This window comes from Oncorhynchus gorbuscha, linkage group LG21 (genome assembly GCF_021184085.1).
Source record: "Oncorhynchus gorbuscha isolate QuinsamMale2020 ecotype Even-year linkage group LG21, OgorEven_v1.0, whole genome shotgun sequence".
Taxonomy (NCBI): Eukaryota; Metazoa; Chordata; class Actinopteri; order Salmoniformes; family Salmonidae; genus Oncorhynchus; species Oncorhynchus gorbuscha.
Window position 1 is genome coordinate 36,280,092 of NC_060193.1, and position 22,817 is coordinate 36,302,908.

The 22,817-nt window shown below is 43.6% G+C and overlaps 1 protein-coding gene across 1 annotated transcript in view; it reads left to right on the top strand.

The window, feature by feature from the left end:
• Window positions 1-17,409, top strand: part of LOC124008484 (ubiquinol-cytochrome-c reductase complex assembly factor 1) — a 40,423-nt gene extending 23,014 nt beyond the window's left edge. Inside the window, exons 6-9 of the mRNA XM_046319788.1 lie at window positions 563-671; window positions 9,312-9,389; window positions 9,681-9,794; window positions 16,693-17,409. Coding sequence (XP_046175744.1) covers window positions 563-671; window positions 9,312-9,389; window positions 9,681-9,794; window positions 16,693-16,827 — 436 coding nt within the window. The 3' untranslated portion in view covers window positions 16,828-17,409. The remainder of the gene's footprint in view (window positions 1-562; window positions 672-9,311; window positions 9,390-9,680; window positions 9,795-16,692) is intronic.
• The last annotated feature ends 5,408 nt before the right edge of the window (window positions 17,410-22,817 follow it).

Genomic DNA, 22,817 nt, shown 5'->3' on the forward strand with positions numbered 1-22,817 from the left:
CTTCCCCAGATCTGTGCCTCGACACAATCCTGTCTCTGATCTCCACGGACAATTCCTTAGATCTCGAGGGTTGGTTTTTGTTCTGACATGCACTGTCAACTGTGGGACCTTTATATAGACAGGTGTGCATTTTCAAATCATGTCCAATCAATTTAATATACCACAGGTGGACTCTGATCAAGTTGTCAAAACATCTCAAGGATGGTTAATGGGAAACTGGATGCACCTGAGCTCAATTTCGAGTTTCATAGCAAAGTGTCTGAATACTTATGTAAATAAGGTATTAATGTATTTGTATTTATTTTTTGGCTAATGTTTCCAAAAAACTGTCTTCGCTTTGTCATTATGTGGTATTGTTTGTAGATTGAGGGGAAATAAAATTGATTTAATCAATTTTAGAATGTGGCTGTAATGTAACAAAATGTGGGGAAGGGGTCTTATGCTTATGAAAGTCACTTTCCAAATGTACTGTATAGTGTATCTCAAGTTCGGTATTGGCCCTTTAGGGTAAGAGGCTGTCCGTCCCTGTCAGATAAGGTGTTAACTCTGTTCTCCCCTGTAGGATTTGTCTGGTGAGGATTAGGCAAGAAGGCCGTGAGGGGAAGTACATGTGCCGCTACATCGTCCACTCAATGTGGGAGGACGTGGAGCAGAGGAGCAAGATCATGGGGGTAAGTCCCTCAAACTTCATGTTGTCCCAGGTTTTAGACTGGAAAAGACATCTATCAAGCATCTGAAAGTAGTAGTGCTGGTCTAGGATTAGGTTCCCTCTGTCCATGTAATCTTTTTTTATAATGACTTAAAAGGCTAAACTGATCCCATGATCAGACGGCTAATAATGGCTCAACTTAACCTTCTGATAGGATGGATGGAGTTTCTACCATTTTGATTTCTTAACCTCTTGCGCCGAGCCATCCCAGATCCGGTATCGTGACTACAGCCTCAAGCTCATTACTATAACGTTGCGTTAACGATTTCTAAAAATCGCAAATGAAATGAAATAAATATGCCTGCTCTCAAGCTTAGCCTTTTCTTAACAACACTGTCATCTCAGATTTTCAAAATATGCTTTTGAACCATAGAAAATCAATCATTTGTGTAAGAGTGGTGATAGCTAGCTTAGCATTTAGCGTTAGCATTTAGCACGCAACATATTCACAAAAACCAGCAAAGGAATCAAATAAAAATAATTTACCTTTGAAGAACTTCAGATGTTTCAATGAGGAGACTCTCAGTTACATAGCAGATGTCCAGTTTTTCCTGAAAGATTCTTTGTGTAGGACAAATCGCTCCGTTTGTTACTACCATTTGGCTACCGAAACTAACCGAAAATTCAGTCACCTAAACGTCAAACTTTTTTCCGAATTAACTCCATAATATCGACCGAAACATGGCAAAAGTTGTTTGAATCAATGCTCAAGGTGTTTTGTCAAATATCTCTTCATTGATATGCTGTTCGTGGAAGCATGGTTTTTCTCAGAATCCCATGGAAAAATACCAGCAGCTGAGTTTTGCGCACCAATTTCTACGCAGGACACCGTGCGGACACTGACCATAATAGACTACATTTGCCAAATCTTCCAATGATATGCCTGCAAATACGTCACAATGCTCCAGACCCCTTGGGGAAACGATAGAAAGGGTAGGCTCATTCCTGTCGCATTCACAGTCGCATTCACAGCCATATAAGGAGCTAATGAAAAACGTAGCCTCAGAAATCCTGTTCATTTCCTGGTTGCAGAAACATCTTGGTTTTGCTTGAAGTGACTTTACACAGAGAGGTGTGTGCCTTTATAAATCATGTCCAATCAATTGAATTTCACCACAGGTTCACTCCAAGGTGTAGAAACATCTCAAGGATGATCAAGGATGTACCTGAGCTCAATTTCGAGTCTCATAGCAAAGGGTCTGAATACTTATGTAAATAAGCTATTTCTGTTTTTGTTTTTTTACTGTTTTTGCTTTTTCGTCCAATTGGTGAGATATTGTGTAGATTGATTAAATATTTTTCCTTCTCAATCTTAGAACAAGGCTGTAACGTAACAAAATGTGGAAAAGGTAAGTGTCTGAATACTTTCCAAATGCACTGTATGCCTAGGTGCATCAACTGTTTTGGCTCTACCTTTTCTTCCTCTATCTGCTGGTACAGCCACTTTCTTTCACTCAAAATGTCAAGCTTCTGCCTATAACCCTAGGAAAAAGCAGACCCACTGCTTAGTGGCTTAGCAGTCTAAGGCATTGCAGTGCTTGAGGCGTCACTACAGACCTGGGTTCAATCCCTGCCGTGGCCAGGATACCCATGAAGCTGCACACAATTTGCCCAGTGTCGCCCGGGTTAGGGGAGGATTTGGTTGGATGAAATTTCCTTGTCCCATCGCACTCTAGCGACTCATTGTGACTGGCCGGGCACCTGCAAGCTGACTTCGGTCGCCAGTTGGACGGTGTTTCCTCCGACTCATTGGTGCGGCTGGCTACTGGGTTAAGTGAGCAGTGTATCAAGAAGCAGTGCAGCTTGGCAGGATCGTGTTTCTGAGGACACATGGCTCTCACCATTTGCCTTTCCGAGTCCGTAGGGGAGTTGCAGCGATTAGACAAGACTAACTACCAATTGGATATCACGAAATTTGGGAGAAAAAGGGTAAAAGTACTGCAAATAAAACGACAGACCCTTTTTTTCTTTCCAAAATACTAAAGTGTGCTGACTTTTACCAACTCTCTCTCAGCGTGATCTTCAACCTAACCGGTCAGGCTACAAGACCGGTCACTCAACCGAGACTGCTGTCATCTGTGTCACGGAGGCTCTCCGCACTGCGAAAGCTAACTCTCTGTTCTCATCCTCCTAGATGTATCCGCTGCCAATTAGATCCTTTTCTCTACCCTTTTGGGGCTGGGCGTCTCAAGCTTTGTACACTCTTGGATTGCATCCTACCTTGCAGGCTGCTCCTACCAGATGTCGTGGAGAGGATCTGTGTCTGAAGCATGTACCCTCACTACTGGTGTCCCTCCAGGCTCAGTTCTAGGCCATATTCTCTCTTCACACCAAGTCACTTGGCTCTCATGTTCTCACATAGGACAGACTATCATTGCTATGCGGATGACACTCATGATGACACTCAACGGATGACCCCCCCCCACACACACACACACACACGCATCTCTCCGTGCCTGCAGATATCTCGGCCCACCACCTCAAGCTCAACCTCGACAAGATTGAGCTGCTCTTCCTCCCGGAGAAAGCCTGCCCTCTCCATGACCTCTCCATCATGGTGACTACTCCAGTGTCCACTTCCCAGAGTGCAAAGAACATTGGCGTGACCATGGACAACATCCTGCCGTTCTCTACAAACATCAAAGCAGTGACTTGCTCCTGAAGGTTCATGCTCTACAACAGCTCCTTTCTCACATAGGAAGTGGTGCAGGTCCTAATCCAGGCATTTGTCATCTCCTGTCCGGACTGCTACAACTTGCTGTTGGCTGGGCTCCCCGCTTGTGTCATCAAACCCCTGCAACTTACCCAAAACGCCGCAGCCCGACTGGTGTTCAACCTTCCCAAATTCTCCCATGTCACCCCGCTCCTCCTCATACTCAACTGGCTTCCAGTTGAACCTTGCATCCACTACAATACCATGGTACTTGCCTAAGGAGCAGCGAGAGGAACTTCCCCTCCCTACCTTCAGGCTATGTTCAAACCCTACACTCCAACCCGAGTACTCTTTTCTGTAATTTCTGGTCTTTCTTTCCCATACAGGAGGGTAGCTCCTACTCAGCCCAGTCAAAGCCCCAATGGTGGAAACAGCCCCCTGAAGCTAGGGCGGCAGTCCCTGCAAATCTTCTGAAACCATCTAAACCCCCGTCACCCTGCATCCCACTGCTGGCTTGCTTCTCAAGCTTAGCAGGGTTGGTCCGGGTCAGTCCCTGGATGGGAGACCCAGATGCTGCTGGAAGTGGTGTTGGTCTAAAAACATATCCCAATGCCCCTGGGCAGTGATTGGGGACATTGCCCTGTGTTGGGTGCTGTCTTTCGGGTTTGGGATGGTAAACGGGTATCCTGACTCTCTGGTCACTAAAGATCTCATGGCACTTATTGTAAGAGTAGGGGTGTTTATCCTGGTGTCCTGGCTAAATTCCCAATCTGGCCTTCATAACATCTTGGCCACCTAATCATCCCCAGTTTACAATTGGTGTTTTCATCCCCGCTCCTCTCCCCTGTAACTATTCCCCAGGATGTTGCTGTAAATGTGTTCAGTCAACTTACCTGGTAAAATAAGGCTCAAATAAAATAATTTGAGGAAAAATGTACTTACCATTTTAAGATGAATGCTCTGTAAATTGCTCTGGATAAGATTGTCTGCTAAATTACTAAAATGTAATGTGGTGGCCCAATGCCATATTTAAGCACTTTGTTTCCTTATTTTTTTTTACCTGTATATGTCCAAGTCAAATGCTATTGGGTCCTGATGTTGCAGCCCCCGGTAGTGTCACTATTATTAACATTATCAAAGCACGGGCTTGAATAGTGTTTGAAGGGCTTTTTAAAGTTTCCGCTGTCATGATAAACTGTGAAAACAGTCGGTGCCTTACTCTGCCCCCAAACTTTAAACGTGACTGTCATTCCTCATCTCTGAACCCTTTGTGTCTCAAGACCCAGAAAAACACAGAATAATTCTTATTTCATACCTGATTTACATTTATCTATCTGTGAACTTGTTTAAAATACAATACATTATCTTATGGGATAGATTACTTCTGTATAGCCTACTTTCATAGTGTTATTGCATAACCCCTGAACCAGTTCTCTTGAACCAGACCAGCTTTGGCTGTCAGTCATGTCAACATGTACAGAGTTGGATGTTGGCCAACAGTTTCACCAGCTATATGCACAGTAGGAAAGTCAAATGTCCTGTCCCCCACCGTCTATTCATTGTAAGGAATGATTTGCCTGGTTATCAAGTCAAGATTCCCCCTTGGAGCTTTAAGTAATACTTTTCTATAACTTTCATGTTGAAGTCTTCAAATAGAGAAAGATGTCTGACAAATGAATACCTTCCTTGTAAAACAAATGTCAATGTCTCCATTTTCAATGGCCATGCCCTCGTATATCTTTTACTGCGCTCACACTAACGTCTGAGGCGGCCGCTATATTCGCCCATTTTCATGATTTCCTTCCGAGAAGACTGTAAATCAAGAAGGAAAGGTTTCAGCATTGGATTTCATAAGAATATCCTCACATTTTCAGGTGTCTAGGGAAAATGTATTCGGTCATTATCAGTATTATTTAGCCCAACTGAGGCGGGCGAGCTGCTGCCAGCTATTTAGAGTAATCCTCTGTGAGTGGGCTAACTTTTACAGGGCCCTGAATAATCACCACGACATACTGTAACCGCCCCTATTAAATAGTTGGAATCAGCTGATAGAGCCATCCCGAAACATGAAGCATCTTTGTGTGTCCTGTGTATAGGAGTACAATGTTGTACATTGTAGTTCCATACCACGCCAGGAACACCTGAAGTCAAAGGTCGCTGCTCTCCATGCTCCGGTCACCCAAACATGCCTCGTTAAAGCCGGTTTTCCATGGAGAATTTGGGTATCCGTTGGCATGACCTAATTCTCGACAGTGGCGGGGGGATGAGAACCCAAGCTGTAAAGATTGATAATGACTACAGTAGCGGGGCTCTCGCTGTAAGCTCAGTCGTATACCTTCTCCCGAAGTTTAACCACTCCTGTGCCCTGGCAGCTCAAGCCCCACTTGGCACTGCTTCAACCTGGCCTCATTTTCCTGCTCCTCCACCCAACTGGCCTGAGGGCACCACCGGGGCAAGCCCATGTAACTTCAGAGGAGAGGGTTACTAAAATGAAGGGATCCCTTGTTCCCCACAGCATTAACGTGGCACTGAGCAGATGGCTCTGCGAGTGCATATTCTGTCTTTACCTGGACAATGGAGCTACAGACCAGTACAAGGCTGACATACACAGGCTGTTTCATTAAATAGTACCCGCAAACCACCAGTCTCAACGTCAACAGTGAAGAGGTGACTCCAGGATGCTGGCCTAGCAGAGTTCCTCTGTCCAGTGTCCTTTTGCCCATCTTAATCTTTTATTTTTATTGGCCAATCTAAGAGATGGCTTTTTCTTTGCAACTCTACCTAGAAGGCCAGCATCCCGGAGTCGTCTCTTCACTGTTGACATTGAGACTGGTGTTTTGCGGGTACTATTTAATGAAGCTGCCAGTTGAGGACTTGTGAGGTGTCTGGTTCTCAAACTAGACATTCTAATGTATTGTCCTCTTGCTCAGTTGTGTGCCGGGGCCTCCCACTCTTTCTATTCTGGCTAGTGTCAGTTTGCACTGTTCTGTGAAAGGAGTAGTACACAGCGCTGTACAAGATCTTCAGTTTCTTGGCAATTTCTCGCATGGAATAGCCTTCATTTCTCAGAACAAGAATAGACTGACAAATTTCAGAAGAAAGTTCTTTGTTTCTGCCCATTTTGAGCCGGTAATCGAACCCACAAATGCTGATGCTCCCGATACTCAAGTGGCCTAAAGAAGGCCAGTTTTATTGCTTCTTTCATCAGCACTACATTTTTCAGCTGTGCTAACAATTGCAACAGGGTTTTCTACTGATCAATTGGCCTTTTAAAATTATTAACTTGGATTAGCAAACACAACGTGCCATTGAAACACGAGTGATGGTTGCTGATAATGGGCCTATGTAGCTATTTCATAAAAAAATCAGCTGTTTCCAGCTACAATAGTCATTTACAACATTAACAAAGTCTACACTGTATTTCTGATCAATTTGATGTTATTTTAACAGAGAAATTTTTCATTTTCTTTCAAAAACATGGACATTTCTAAGTGACCCCTAACTTTCGAACTGGTGTGTGCCTTTTGGTAGGCCATCATTGTAAATAAGAATTTGTTCTTAACTGACTAGTTAAATTTAAAAAATCTGCAAATATAGTAGCTTAAGTTTCAGATGAGGCATAAGGAAGGTCATTGGCAAAAAAAATAAACGTCCTTTTTTCAGGACCCTGTCTTTCAACGATAATTCGTAAAATTCCAAATAACTTCACAGATCTTCATTGCAAAGGGTTTAAACACTGTTTCCCATGCTTGCTCAATGAACCATAAACAATTAATGAACATGCGCACCTGTGGAACAGTCGTTAAGACACTAACAGCTTACAGACGGTAGGCAATTAAGGTCAGTTATGAAAACTTAGGACACTAAAGAGGCCTTTCCACTGACTCCAAAAGAAGATGCCCAGGGTCCCTGCTCATTTGTGTGAACGTGCCTTAGGCATGCTGCAAGGCGGCATGAGGACTGCAGATGTGGCCAGGGCAATAAATTACAATGTCCGTACTGTGAGACGCCTAAGACAGCGCTACAGGGAGACAGGATGGACAGCTGATCGTCCTCACAGTGGCAGACCACGTCTAACAACACCGGCACAGGATTGGTACATCTGAACATCACACCTGCGGGACAGGTACAGGATGGCGACAACAGCCTGCGTTATACCAGGAATGCACAATCCCTCTATCAGTGATCAGACTGTCTGCGAGAGGCTGGACTGAGGGCTTGTAGGCCTGTTGTAAAGGCAGATCCTCACCAGACATTACCGGCAACAATGTCGCCTATGGGCACAAACCCACTGTTGCTGGACCAGACAGGACTGGCAAAAAGTGCTCTTCACTGACGAGCCGCTGTTTTGTCTCACCAGGGGGGTGGTCGGATTCAAGTTTATTGTCGAAGGAATGAGCGTTGCACCGAGGCCTGTACTCTGGTGCGGGATCGATTTGGAGGTGAAGGGTCTGTCATGGTCTGGGGCTGTGTCACAGCATCATCGGACCGAGCTTGTTATCATTGCAGGCAATCTCAATGCTGTGCGTTACAGGGAAGACTTCCCTCATGTGCTACCCTTCCTGCAGGATCATCCTGACATGACCCTCTAGCATGACAATGCCACCACGCACAAAACAAACAGTATGGCTGATTTCCTGAAAGACAGGAATGTCAATGTTCTGCCATGGCCAGCAATGAGCCCGGATCTCAATCCCATTGAGCACGTCTTGGATTGGAGGGTGAGGGCTAGGGCCATTCCCCCCAGAAATGTCCGGGAACTTGCAGGTGCCTTGGTGGAAGAGTGGGGTAACATCTCACAGCAAGAGCTGGCAAATATGGTGCAGTCCACGAAGAGTAGATGCACTGCCGTACTTAATGCAGCTGGTGGCCACAGCAGATACTGACTGTTACTTTTCGTTTTGACACCCCCCCCCCCCCCCCTTTGTTCAGGGACACATTATTCCATTTCTATTAGTCACATGTCTGGAACTTGTTCAGTTTATGTATCAGTTGTATCTAATGTTCATACAAATATTTATGAACAAGTTTGCTGATAATAAATGCAGTTGACAGTGACAACTTTTGCTGAGTTTAGGAAAGAAGTGGCCCAAGGCGGCTGCCCAGCAGTATTCCACAGTTTAAAGCATGAGGGGAAGAAAATGTGGAAGCCCTTAAACTGATTTTCAATAAATGAGATCACTTTTATTAGATGACTCCAAAAACTTCAGAGATTGCAGCATGTATGTTACTGTGGAGAATTGCACAGAGCAGAGGTTAAGGGACTCATACTTGTCTTTTAGGCCTTGTTGTAATTGTTCTAAGTGGGAGTTCTACTCCGGTCTTATCACGCCTGCTTCAAATTTACCTATTTTCAATGCGTGTCTCATCACACCTGAAATGTGAAGTTGGGCGTGTTGAACCAGTAAAACTAGGTCCTCGTCTATTGAGTTCTCAAACTGCTTCCAGGTTACCGTTTTTCAAGCTGCTGAGTTTGTATGGAAGAATCCTTGAGGCGACCCCTGATTTCATTCTTGTCATAGCCTATTGAATTCTGTGTTTTACAATGCATTCATTATCTAAACTCCCTGAGTGTTATTAGTGTCCTTAGTGTACCTAATACAGTACTGCATGTAAGCATGTGTGCTGTACCTGTGTATTTATGTAAGGATAGTTTACTCCACCTGCTGGACACACTCAGTGAGTGGCCACAAAGATCCCCTACTCTCAACCTAGTCCAGCACTGTAAACTGGCTCCAACAGCTCAAGGAGAAGGTTATTTATATTTCAGGAGGGGAAAGTGTGTGTGCTTGATGTGGAAAATGTGACCAAATTTGAGGAACTCAAGCAAAGCAGTAGTATTGGGACTGTTTACCCAAAATAGTGTTAATAACAACTTAGGTCCTTGCTTTCCAGCTGGCTAACCCACATCCCTCCATCCTCCTTCCCTTCTCTCTTTCGCCCGTCTAGATTGATGCCATTCACCGGAAGGAAAGCATGAGGGCTATGACAGAGACTTTCTATGCTGCTATTTTTGGATATGATGAGGTAAGACCCAACTTTGACCATTAGGGTTATCTTTGCCTCATCTGTGGCAGATGGTATAAAACACAACACACACTGGAAATGATGACTGGGAATGGAAGGGCCCCAGAGACCAAGCCTGCTTGGGAACAGGTCCACAGCTAGCATTTCGTGGTGCTGTTCTAGGCCTGACTGGCGGAACGGTCCTGCAGGAGCCACTGTGTTAGGTCTGGTCCAGTCCTCAGTGCTATTTGACAACGCAGTGATGGAAGGTGACAACCATGATTCACCTCCTCTGTGTTGTTGCATTTGAAGGGAATCCTTTCGGACGATGGGGTGCTGGCGGCCGCCCTGTGGAGGAACATGTTCAACCGCCAGTGCGAGGACCCCAGGCAGCTGGAGCTCATGGTGGAGTACGTCCGTAAACAGGTGAGAAAGGAAGACGACCCTCTATATCACCACAGATGGGATACTTGGACCCTAGTCCTCAGTGGTTCCCCAAATAAAGAGAACCAATGTTTCTGGCCTCAGTTTTCTGCCTGCACCCAAAAAGAATCTGCCCTGGCTTCAGGTTTGGAAAGACGTGGGGACCACCAGATGTTTCACAATGTTGTTGTAGCCCTGAACTAGCTCACCTAATTCAACTATTCAAGGGTTTGATGATTAGTTGACAAGTTAAATCAGGTGTGCTCGTTCTGGAATAGTTCAAAAACATGGAATGGCTGGGATTCCTGAGGAAATATTTGAAAAGGGCACTCTGGGGAGCCTAGTGTATATTAATTTTAGTTATTTAAACTGAATGTTTAAATAACTAAAAATAATGAAAACTAGGCTCTCCAGAGTGGAATTTTAGACAATTATTCACAAAAAAATATTAACATTTCGTCATGTTAAAACTGACACCGGCATGTTCCACACTATATGCCAGGTTCGGCAATTTACCTGTCTAACATCAGCTCGCTTGTGCTGAGGTGGGAGGGATGGAAGTATAGGTGTGTCCTTAACATGTGCCAATATGCACAACTAAGGATATTTAAGACTGACCAAAAGCAGGTTTATGGGGAACGAGATTGGTTACAGCATTGATTTTGACAGCAGAGAGGCACAGTACTGTAGGCTTACATCACCAATGTTTTATTAAAATAAAAACTTTCTAAATGTAATCCGTGAGTGACAGTTGCCATGGAAAAATATTGCGATACTGATATCTTCCCAGCCCTAGTTACTATACAGAAATATAAAAGCAACATGTTGTCTTGGTCCTTAGTGTTGGTCCCATGTTTCATCAACTGAAATAAAAGACTCAAATGCTCATTTCTGTCAGATTTTGTGCAGAAATTTGTTTACATCCCTGTTAGTGAGCATTTTTCCTTTGCCAAGACAATCCATCCAGTGTGATCATTACACAGGTGCACCTTGTGTTGGGGACAATAAAAGGCCACTCTAAAATAAGCAGCTTTGTCACACATCATTCCACAGATGTCTCTAGTTTTGAGGGAGCATGCAATTGGAATACTGACTGCAGGAATGTCCACCAGAGCTGTTGTCAGATCATTTTATGTTCATTTCTCTACCACAAGTCACCTCCAACTTCATTTTAGAGAATTTGGAAGTACGTCCAACTGGCCTCAACTGCAGATCATGTGTAACCACGCCAGCCCAGGACCTCCACACTGGCTTCTTCACCTGAGGGATGATCTGAGATGAGCCACCTGGACAGCTGATAACTGTGGGTTTACACAACCAAAGAATTACTGCTCAAACTGTCAGAAACCATCTCAGGGAACCTCATCTGCGTGCTCGTCGTCCTCACCAGGGTCTTGACCCGACTGCAGCTTGGCGTCGTAACCAACTTCGGTGGGAAAATTCTCACCTTGGATGGCCACTGGCATGCTGGAGAAGTGTGCTCTTCATGGATGAATCCTGGTTTCAACTGTACCGGCAGACGCAGACAGCCATGGCGTCGTGTGGGCGAGCAGTTTGGTGTGTCCCGTGGTGGGGTTATGGTATGGGCAGGCATAAGCGACACAACGAACACAATTGCAATTTAATCAATGGCAAATTGAATGCACAGATACAGTGTTGAGATCCTGAGGCTCATTGTTGTGCCATTCATCCACCACAATCACCTCCTGTTTCAGCATGATAATGCACGGCCCAAGGATCTGTACACAATTCCCGGAAGCTGAAATGTCCCAAGTTCTTTCATGACCTGCATTGATTATGTTTGGGATGCTCTGAATCGTCGTGTACGACAGCATGTTCCAGTTCCCGCCAGTACCCAGAAACTTTGCACAGCCATTTGTGAGACAATATTCCACAGGCCACAATCAACCGCCTGATCAACTCTATGAGAAGGAGATGTATCGAGCTGCATGAGGCAAATGGTGGTCACACCCGACACTGACTTTTAAAAAAAAAATTTTTTAAAGGTGTCTGTGACCAACTGTTATTCCCAGTCATGTGAAATCCATAGATTAGGGCCAAAGTCATTTATTTAAATTGACTGATCTTCCTTAACTGTAACTCAATAAAATCTTTGACATTGTTGCATTTGTTTTTATTCAGTGTCATTTATTTAACTATAAGTATTGTCATTATCATTAGTAGGCTTAGTGTACAGTGGTTCCTCCTTTAAATGTTGTGAGTTTACGCTGTGGGATTTAGAGGTAATTTGTGGTTTAGTACGATACCCTGATTTATGCTTTTGGGTCCTACTAACAGAGTGGGTGGCATAAACCTAAATAGAAACTGATAATTGTGCACAACTTCAGTAGTACTAAAACTGTTGTTACACTCAGGGTTTTATTTTGTTAGTATTCTTATTTTGCTCATGCTGTAGGCCACTCCTGACCGGTCACGTTGTACAGCGCCTGGGTGGCGCAAAGGTCTAAGACACTGTGTAGCAGTGCAAGCTGTGTTGCTAAAGATGCTGGTTCAGTACCCATGCCGGCCTCGACCAAATGCTCCTTCCAGGAGATGACATGGGGTTTTTTCCCTCTAAAAACAAATTAATATCGATTTCTCACCCCTTGTTCAAGAATGGCCTTTTTCTCGCTCATTTTACATTATTTCAAAACAAAATAATCTCATATTTAAGGGGCATTGCACTAATAATGGCGCTGACTAGGGAAATGTTCCCACTTCTATTCTTAGTGTCAGTCTGCAGGTTCAAACTAAAACAATGTAACTAATAATGGCATCTTTATGCTTTCATTAATAAAATAATTATAAAAATACCCTTTCAAAATGCAAATGTTGATTTAGTTATGGATCCATAACGAATTACTATGGGAATAAATATCACTGAATTACAGAAATATCCTCCAATCCTCTGTAATTATTGGTGGAGAGTCATAGAAACAGTCTATCTGGAAAAATGTAAAATGCAGTTGCAAAAACTATAAAGCGCTATGATGAAACTGGCTCTCATGATGACTGCCACAGGAAAGGAAGACCCCAGAGTTACATCTGCTGCAGAGGATAAGTTCAGTTACCAGCCTCAGAAATTTCAGCCCAAATAAATGCTTCACGGAGTTCAAGTAACAGACACATCTCAACATCAACTGTTAAGAGGAGAGTGCGTGAATCAGGCCTTCATGGACGAATTGCTGCAAAGAAACCACTAAAAGGACACCAATATGAAGAAGAGACTTTCTTGCACCAAGAAACATAAGCAGTGGACATTTGTCCGGTGAAAATCTGTCCTTTGGTCTGATGAGTCCAAATTTGAGATTTTTGGTTCCAACCGCCGTTTCTTTGTGAGACGCAGAGTAGGTGAACGGATGATCTCCGCGTGTGTGGTTCCCAACCTGAAGCATGGAGGTCGTGGTGCGGGGGGGGGGTGTTGCTGGTGACACTGTCTGATTTTTATTTAGAATTCAAGGCACACTTAACCAGCATGGCTACCACCGCATTCTGCAGCGATATGCCATCCCATCTGGTTTGCGCTTAGTCCCACTATAATTTGTTTCTCAACAGGACAATGACCCAAAAAACACATCCATGCTGTGTAAGGGCTATTTGACCAAGAAGGAAAGTGATGGAGTGCTGCATCAGACGACCTGGCCTCCAAAATCACCAGACCTCAGCACAATTGATATGGTTTGGGATGAGTTGGACCGCAAAGTAAAGGAAAATCAGCCAACAACAACTGTTGGCAAAGCATTCCAGGTGAAGCTGGTTGAGAGAGCCAAAAGTGTGCAAGGCAAAGGATGGCTACTTTGAAGAATCTCTCATTTCTAGTTATTTCATAGTTTTGACGTATTCAATATTTTTCTACAGTGCAGAAAATAGTAAAAAAGAAAAACCCTGGACTATAGCTTATTTGGTTAAAACATATAGCATGTCTCTATATATGGGGGGGGGGGAAAAACATTTAACATTTTCAATCCATCGATTGGTCGCGAGAACAGAAGTCTCTGTCGACCAATACATTTTTTTTAGTCGGGGGCTTCCCTAGTGGAAACTTGGAGACATCATGTTAGACCTCTCACTCAAACCTTTTTTCCAATCGTGCACCTACTCCAAAATGTCCAGTGTGTTTTCAGATTTCGTTGTTGACAAATGCTGTGGAAGCTACAGTAAATGTAAAATACAGTAGTTTAACATAAGTAAAATAATACTTTGAAGTACTACTTAAATTGTGTTTTGGGGTGTCTACAGTACTATTTATATTTTTGACCACTTTTACCCCACTATGTTCCTAAAGAAAATGTACATTTTCCCTGGCACATTTCGAATGCTTTAGCAGGACAAGGAAATGTCCAATTCACGCACTTATCAAAAGAATGCAGTCAGATAAGGAATTTGTCATTATTTCTAGCGTTTACTTTTGACGCTTAAGTATATTTAAAACCCAATACTTTTACTCAAAGTAGTATTTCACTGGGTGACTTTTACTTGTCATTTTCTTTTAAGTTTTCTTTATTTTACTTGGGTACTTTTTCCACCACTGGTAAAATGCACAAAATCAAGTCTGTTTGGATTCAAGTCTTATCAGGTGAGCTTTTGTCCTCACCTTTTGGTTTAACAATCTCCTAAATGTTTTCTTTCAATTGCTACCATGGTCATACATAATGCTGTTTATAGTTACTCTGTTAGAAACATTTAAATTTGGCCATATACATATAGGCCTATTTCTACGAGTTTAAAGGATTAGCGTTTGACCGTTTCCTCGACCCAAGCCGGCATGGCGACAGTGAAACTCATGTTAGTACAAAAACATATGAAAGTGCCGTTGGGAACATGTGACGGCCACTCCACTGGCACCCCCCTTGGTCCTGTAGTCCTGAGTTATTGGTGTGTACGTTGTCCAGGGCCTGACCCACTCCTGCCTGCTTGCATTAAAGGTGTCCTCGCATCACTGCACACAGAGACAGGGCCCTGCCCTAGGGCCATGCCACAGGTTGCAGTTAGCGAGCCTACATTACAGGCACTGCCAGGAATTTATGAGACGGGGGGACTTTTCAAGAGGGGAAAAACAAAAGATACTGTTTTTCTGAGCTCGCAGGGATTTCAAGAGCGTAGTCGAGCTCTTGAAAGGTAGAGAAAATGAGAGACTGAGAAAAGGCAGTGCAAAGAAAACAAGTTTGTTAATCAAGTGGGCCAGAGCTGTTAAATCACAGGTGCAGCACATAAAACCTGGCCATGCCTGATGACATACTACAGGAGAGGTAATCGCAGGCCCTAGGCCCCCCTCCCCAGCAACAAAGTCACGTACAGTGGTGGTTCACTACACTGGCATTGCCACTGCATCGTTACACACACTAGTTACTTTCATCAAATGCTCCTTCCATGAGCTCAAGCCACTTAATTAAAGATTCAATATGTAACTTTTTGGGTGACCCAGCAAATTCACATTGAAATTTGAGTTATACAGTGCATTTGGAAAGTATTCAGACCCCTAGACTTTTTCCAGGTTTTGTTATGTTACAGCCTTATTCTAAAATTGATTCAATTGTTTATTTTCCCTCAGTTTACACACACTACCCTATAATGACAAAGCAAAAACATAACTTTTATTTTTAAGGTCTCTCCAGAGATGTTTGATCAGGTTTAAGTCTGGGCTCTGGCTAGGCCACTCAAGGAATTGAGGCTTGTCCTGAAGCCACTCCTGCGTGGTCTTGGCTGTGTACTTAGGGTCATTCTGTTGGAAGGTGAACCTTCACCCCAGTCTGAGGTCCTGAGCAAACTAGAGCAGGTTTTCATCAAGGATCAAGGAGAGCGACTTTGCTCTGTTCATCTTTCCCTCGATCCTGACTAGTTTCCCAGTCCCTGTCGCTGAAAAAAATTCCCACAGCATGATGCTGCCACCATCAAACTAGCAAAATAGTTTACCTCTAGCGAGCACATGGAGGGCTGTGCGGCCACCCCACACCATGACTGACCCACCGCCAAACCGGTCATGCTGGAGGATGTTGCAGGCAGCAGAACGTTCTCCACGGCGTCTCCAGACTCTCATGTCTGTCATGTGCTCAGTGTGAACCTGCTTTCATCTGTGAAGAGCACAGGGCGCCAGTGGCGCATTTGCCAATCTTGGTGATCTCTGCCAAACGTCCTGCATGGTGTTGGGCTGTAAGCACAACCCCCACCTGTGGACGTCGGGCCCTCATACCACCCTCATGGAGTCTGTTTCTGACCGTTTGAGCAGACACCACACATTTGTGGCCTGCTGGAGGTCATTTTGCAGGGCTCTGGCAGTGCTCCTCCTGCTCCTCCTTGCACAAAGGCGGAGGTAGCGTTCCTGCTGCTGGGTTGTTGCCCTCCTACGACCTTCTCCATGTCTCCTGATGTACTGGCCTGTCTCCTGGTAGCGCCTCCATGCTCTGGACACTACGCTGACAGACACAGCAAACCTTCTTGCCACAGCTCGCATTGATGTGCCATCCTGGATGAGCTGCACTACCTGAGCCACTTGTGTGGGTTGTAGACTCCGTCTCATGCTACCACTAGAGTGAAAGCACCGCCAGCATTCAAAAGTGACCAAAACATCAGCCAGGAAGCACAGGAACTGAGAAGTGGTCTGTGGTTACCACCTGCAGAACCACTCCTTTATTGGGGGTGTCTTGCTAATTGCCTATAATTTCCACCTGTTGTCTATTCCATTTGCACAAGAGCATGTGAGATTTATTGTCAATCAGTTTTGCTTCCTAAGTGGACAGTTTGATTTCACAGAAGTGTGATTGACTTGGAGTTACATTGTGTTGTTTAAGTGTTCCCTTTATTTTTTTGAGCAGTGTATGAAGCATACGTTTGCCTCTGTAATGATGTCCTTGTGCCAGACTTAATGCTGCTTTTTGTCTTTATCTGTACTTGTTCCACACAGATGCAGTTTATTGATGCTCTGGACGGTGAGGACCTCCTGCTGACTGGGGAGGTCAATTGGCGCCCCCTTCTGGAGGATAATGCACAGAGCATACTGAAGGTCCCCACGCCCACCTACAACGACGCTGGCCTCTAAGACGCCCACCCCCATCACCCTGCTCCACCTCCTTCTCTACCCATACTCCTATGTGGCCAGAAACACTGTACTCTAGGCAGGATTGCCATGCAGGGACTCTCACACCTGATCTACACAACATACACACACTCTCTCTCCCTTCACACCCCTTCCCCACCCACCCTCCAAAACAACCCCCTAACCAGTGTCCCATCAACCAACTGACTGGCAGGGAATACCATCCACTGCCATTTCCTATAAGTTTTGAGAGTAAGAAGGTGCCCGCTTGGAATGTTGCACTTCATTTAAAAAATTATACAGAAATCCTTTCGAGTTATCTATTTTTTTTCTGATGCCATAACATTTATAAGTGTTCCTCATAGCCTTTGCGGTTACATGCCCCGCTGTCTAAGTTTTTCTGGTGCAGCGGTTCCGTCTTCCAATGCTCTCCGATTGTTATGGGAAACTTGTACATGTTGCCTGGCGAATCATCTATGTATAAAATGGGACTTTTGCCCTAAATGAAATAAGTCTCAAAGGAATATTTTGTTTTTCTTTTTGTTTGTATGAATCCTCCTTCAAAATAAATCTGTAAACCAGTAATGAAGTGCCTGATGAGTATAGCCCAGTTTTGCATAACAGGTGTGCTAGTTGATACATGTTTGTCATTTGCTCTCAGCCAATTGCTTTAGGTCTTTGACAGTGAATGGAGGCTTCTCCATGGAAACGGTGGTGTTGTGTTTCCCTCTGACAGATCACTGTCTCGTTGGTCCACAAGGGGCTCTGGGAGAGGGAAAGCGTCTACTGGGTCCTGTGTGTGAGAACAGGTCTAAAGGGTGTTTAAGAAAGGGAAGTTTTATGCTCTGGTCTGGAGAAGAGACATAGATACAGACTCCTCTCCAGGAATAACAGTTGTCCAATTGCAAATTATTATTTTTTTAAATTCATCTGAAATAATTTATAATGGTACATATTTTCTGGAGCTGTATGTTTCCTTTTTTTACACCTTTGGTTTGGAATTGTGTGTGTGTGTGTGTGTGTCTGGCCATCCGTGTGGCTGTTCAGCTGACTGTGACTGTGAGGGAGGGAGTGGGCCCTTTTAGGTCCCACCTCCTGCATTTGTTTTAGGGCTTTTTTTCCACAGCAGGAGTTCTCTCATTCAGTGAAATCACCCCATCCATGCAGTCTTTCACCTATGCTTCGAACACTCATATGGGGGATGTATTTCACATTTCCCATGAAAGTTTAGAAAACGCATCTTATGAAAGACAACAATCCAAAACTAGCGATGGGGTCATAAACATGCTATTGGTCATTTTATGATGCTGGGAAGTGATTTAAACAAAGATGGAGTCATCAGCAAGTCACCATTGTTCACTTAAGCCACAGGTCTATATAAAAAGGACTTTATATACAGTTGCTAGTGGTTAGTACTACATGGTCATATGATCTTGTTTGGTGTAACTTCCTAGGCCATGTCTATTTGCTCTGCGGGCAGCCAGGCGCTGACCTATACTGCTAACACAGAGATCATGTGCAGGTTTACAGCATGGTGGTTTTAGAGCAGTCAACAGGACAGCAGTAAAACTAACAGTCTTCCTGTGTTATATTATCCTTCAGGTGTGTCACCTCGTGTTTACTTACCACACCATGATCCACAAAGCCTGCTCACATGACCAGGCAGGATTCAGTGTGCCACTTCTGTTGTGTTGTTACGTCTTCCAGTACTGTGACCCTTTTGGGTTCAGATCAGTCACCCCATTTCCTCTACTTGTGTGTGTTCAGATCGTTGCGCCACCTTTCTACAAAGATTATTTTGATCTGAATAGTGCTGCGGTAATCTTATCATAGATGACCTTTGAGTTTTCTTGACCTTGTGATTCGACCAGGAAAAGCTTAGGGCTCTAACCAACACCGCTATATTTCCAGTTTGGCTAAAAGTTGAGGGAAGCCTTAGTGAATATTCCCAGTGAATTGTTGGATGAGGCAGTTATTCTCCTGTTGTGAAACAAATGTGGTATTGCCCATAGTTGAAGTACAGTAGTCTCATCTAGGTCTCACAGATATACAGTGTAACACCCAACCTTCCCACAAACTACATTTATCAACCTACCCAAAATAATACATCTCAAACAGACTTTAAACAGGAAATGGCAAGCTCAAGTCGGCTTAGTCAGTGTTCCCATGGTAGTAAACTGTAAATGTCCCGAGGCCCAGACCAGAGAGTGACAAACAGCGCCTTGGAAAAGGTCGACGTTAAGCTGTTGAGAGCAATGTTGTCAGGCTGCAATGTATTACCATGAGCTGGATGGAGGCCCTGGCACCGCACCAGGGAGTCAACTGGTTCAGACACGGCCCTGTTCTTTCCTATTTGTTTTCTTCATGAGTGTCCTGGAGGAGCACTCACCCTGCTGCTGTGTTAAGGGAGTGTTTAGTGCATGCCTATGGGTGGAGGAGGTTTGACTTCACAAACCCAGTGGTATCACGGCTAAGCTCGCTTCAGGTGATATGTATAATCTCTAGGTGTAAGCAGTACTGTCAGTAACTTAAATGCAAAAAATTGTTTCCTCCCTAAGGAGATAATGTTGATTTCGCTTAGCTCGGAAAACATTACGAGGGTTCAGGCCCATGTTGATTTCAGAGAAATTGATTATATGACATCCCAATTAAAACAATCAAAAATGACCCTACAAAGTGCTCAGTGAAAATCTGAGGTGGCCCTTCCAATTTTAATTAACTTGTGCTCTCAATTTTGCAGGGATAAATGCCTTTCCATTGTATTAATGAAATTAGGTCATTTTAAGCATTTGTACTCTTAAATCTCTACCCAGTACAACCAGAAGAGGACTGGCCACCCCTCGGAGCCTGGTTCCTTTAGGTTTTTTTCCTAGGTTCCTGCCTTCTCGGATGTTTGTCCCTACAGCAACCTTTCGGTTACTGGCCCAATGCTCTAACCACTAGGCTACATGTCGCCTCTCTTTGTGACAACTGCTGATGAAAAAAGGCTTTATAAAATGCGTTGGATTGATATGCCATAAATATATCATCTAAATATGTTAAGTTTGTAGACAGCCTCACATGTACAAAGTTATTTATTGACAGAGGCAATCATGAAAAGGACTACAGAGTAAGCCAAGCACTTAATTGTTGTGCTATATCCTTTAATTGTGGTCCTTCTGTAGCTCAGTTGGTAGAGCATGGCGCTTGTAACGCCAGGGTAGTGGGTTCGATCCCCGGGACCACCCATATGTAGAATGTATGCACACATGACTGTAAGTCGCTTTGGATAAAAGCGTCTGCTAAATGGCATTTATTATTATTATATTATTAATTTAAGAACCCTGTTCCTCTATCTGCTACTGTCAATCTAACTACACTTTATTCAGCCAGTCTTTACAGGCAATTCCCAGGACATTAAACATAATCTAGGAGAAGCTGGAATAGCAGGGTGAGACCAGCCAGCTAAGGTTATCTGATGAAACGTTCCATGTTAGAGTACATTTTTTTTTAGATCCAATGCTTAGTCAAGACTACAGTAGGATTGTAGCATAACCTAAACCTGTCTTGTGAGCCCTACTTAACGCACGCACGTGGATGCATTTTGGTAAATAGACAGTGAAATAAGTGCTAAATTGTTTTGTTTTTTCTGACTGAATCAAGTCGGAATGTTTTCCCTAGCTGAGAAGAAAAAATGCTTAGGACTGACACATCTTACCGAATATGTATAGTATGCAAACCCTACAGAATGTTTGGTTTTATTAGCAAAAGTATTTCTCCACAAAGAATGAATTCATTAGGAGAGTGTTGGCCTTATGTCATATGGGGCATCCTTGACTTGTATCAACTTTTACTGAGCCGTTGCTGGAACAAGTTTGAGTCAGGTCACATCTTTTTAATCAAATCGAATTTTGCAAATTTGTACTTGCCCTCCCTGCAGGGTTGTGGCTGTCATTTCCATTTAGAATGTAACTCCTGTTATTTAAGCATTACTTCAGCACCTCTTAGCACCACCCTTCACAAACAATCAGATCAAAAACATTATTTGAGTTCTCCATCCTGAAACGTCTGAAAAGCTGAGGAAGACGGTGCCAAAGATGCTAGATGTCTGGGAAGTTCAACAATTCTATGGCAGTGCTCAGTCTTCCATTTTTTGTTTTTTTTCTGGAATAATGGGTGGTGGCATATTACTATTGGTGGGATATTTATGTAAAAATTAATAAATAAGGCTGGCACGTCGCTCGTAGTCAATGTATTACGGTTGCCATTTTACCAATTTGAAAGGTCCAATTTGTATTTCTGAGAACTACAGTGGGGCAAAAAAGTATTTAGTCAGCCACCAATTGTGCAAGATCTCCCACTTAAAAAGATGAGAGGCCTGTAATTTTCATCATAGGTACACTTCAACTATGACATACAAAATGAGGGGAAAAAATCCAGAAAATCACATTGTAGGCTTTTTAATGAATTTATTTGCAAATTATGGTGGAAAATAAGTATTTGGTCACCTACAAACAAGCAACATTTCTGGCTCTCATAGACCTGTAACAACATTAATAAGAGGCTCCTCTGTCCTCCACTTGTTACCTGTATTAATGGCACCTGTTTGAACTTCTTATCAGTATAAAAGACACCTGTCCACAATCTCAAACAGCCACACTCCAAACTCCACTATGGCCAAGACCAAAGAGCTGTCAAAGGACACCAGAAACAAAATTGTAGACCTGCACCAGGCTGGGAAGACTGAATCTGCAATAGGTAAGCAGATTGGTTTGAAGAAATCAAATGTGGGAGCAATTATTAGCAAATGTAACACATACAAGACCACTGATAATCTCTCGATCTGGGGCTCCACGCAAGATCTCACCCGTGGGGTCAAAATGATCACAAGAACGGTGAGCAAAAATCCCAGAACCACAGGGGGGACCTAGTGAATGACCTGCAGAGAGCTGGGACCAAAGTAACAAAGCCTACCATCAGTAACACACTACGCCGCCAGGGACTCAAATCTTGCAGTGCTCGATGTGTCCCCCTGCTTAAGCCTGTACATGTCCAGGCCCGTCTGAAGTTTGCTAGAGAGCATTTGGATGATCCAGAAGAAGATTGGGAGAATGTCATATGGTCAGATGAAACCAAAATCAAATTTTTGGGGAAAAACTCAACTTGTCGTGTTTGGAGGACAAAGAATGCTGAGTTGCATCCAAAGAACACCATACCTACTGTGAAACATGGGGGTGGAAACATCATGCTTTGGGGCTGTTTTTCTGCAGAGGGACTGATCCGTGTAAAGGAAAGAATGAATGGGGCCATGTATCGTGAGATTTTGAGTGAAAACCTCCTTCCATCAGCAAGGGCATTGAAGATGAAACGTGGCTGGGTCTTTCAGCATGACAATGATCCCAGACACACCGCCCGGGCAACGAAGGAGTGGCTTCGTAAGAAGCATTTCAAGGTCCTGGAGTGGCCTAGCCAGTCTCCAGATCTCAACCCCATAGAAAATCTTTGGATGAAGTTGAAAGTCCATGTTTCCCAGCATCAGCCCCAAAACATCACTGCTCTAGAGGATATCTGCATGGAGGAATGGGCCAAAATACCAGCAACCGTGTGTGAAGACTTACAGAAAACGTTTGACCTTCTGTCATTGCCAACAAAGGGTATATAACAAAGTATTGAGAAACTTTTGTTATTGACCAAATACTTATTTTCCACCATAATTTGCAAATACATTCATTACAAATCCTACAATGTGATTTTCTGAAGATAAAAAATCTCATTTTGTCTGTCATAGTTGGTGTACCTATGATGAAAATTACAGGCCTCTCTCATCTTTTTAAGTGGGAGAACTTGCACAATTGGTGGCTGACTAAATACTTTTTTGCCCCACTGTATATGTCCACTCAAACTCAGCAAGATAATCCTGCTGTGTATTTATTATTGATTGTGATTTCAAAATTGATCCGTTGAAAAGAAGTTGAGAACCCATATCGAAAAAGGGAATATCTGTTTACTATTTT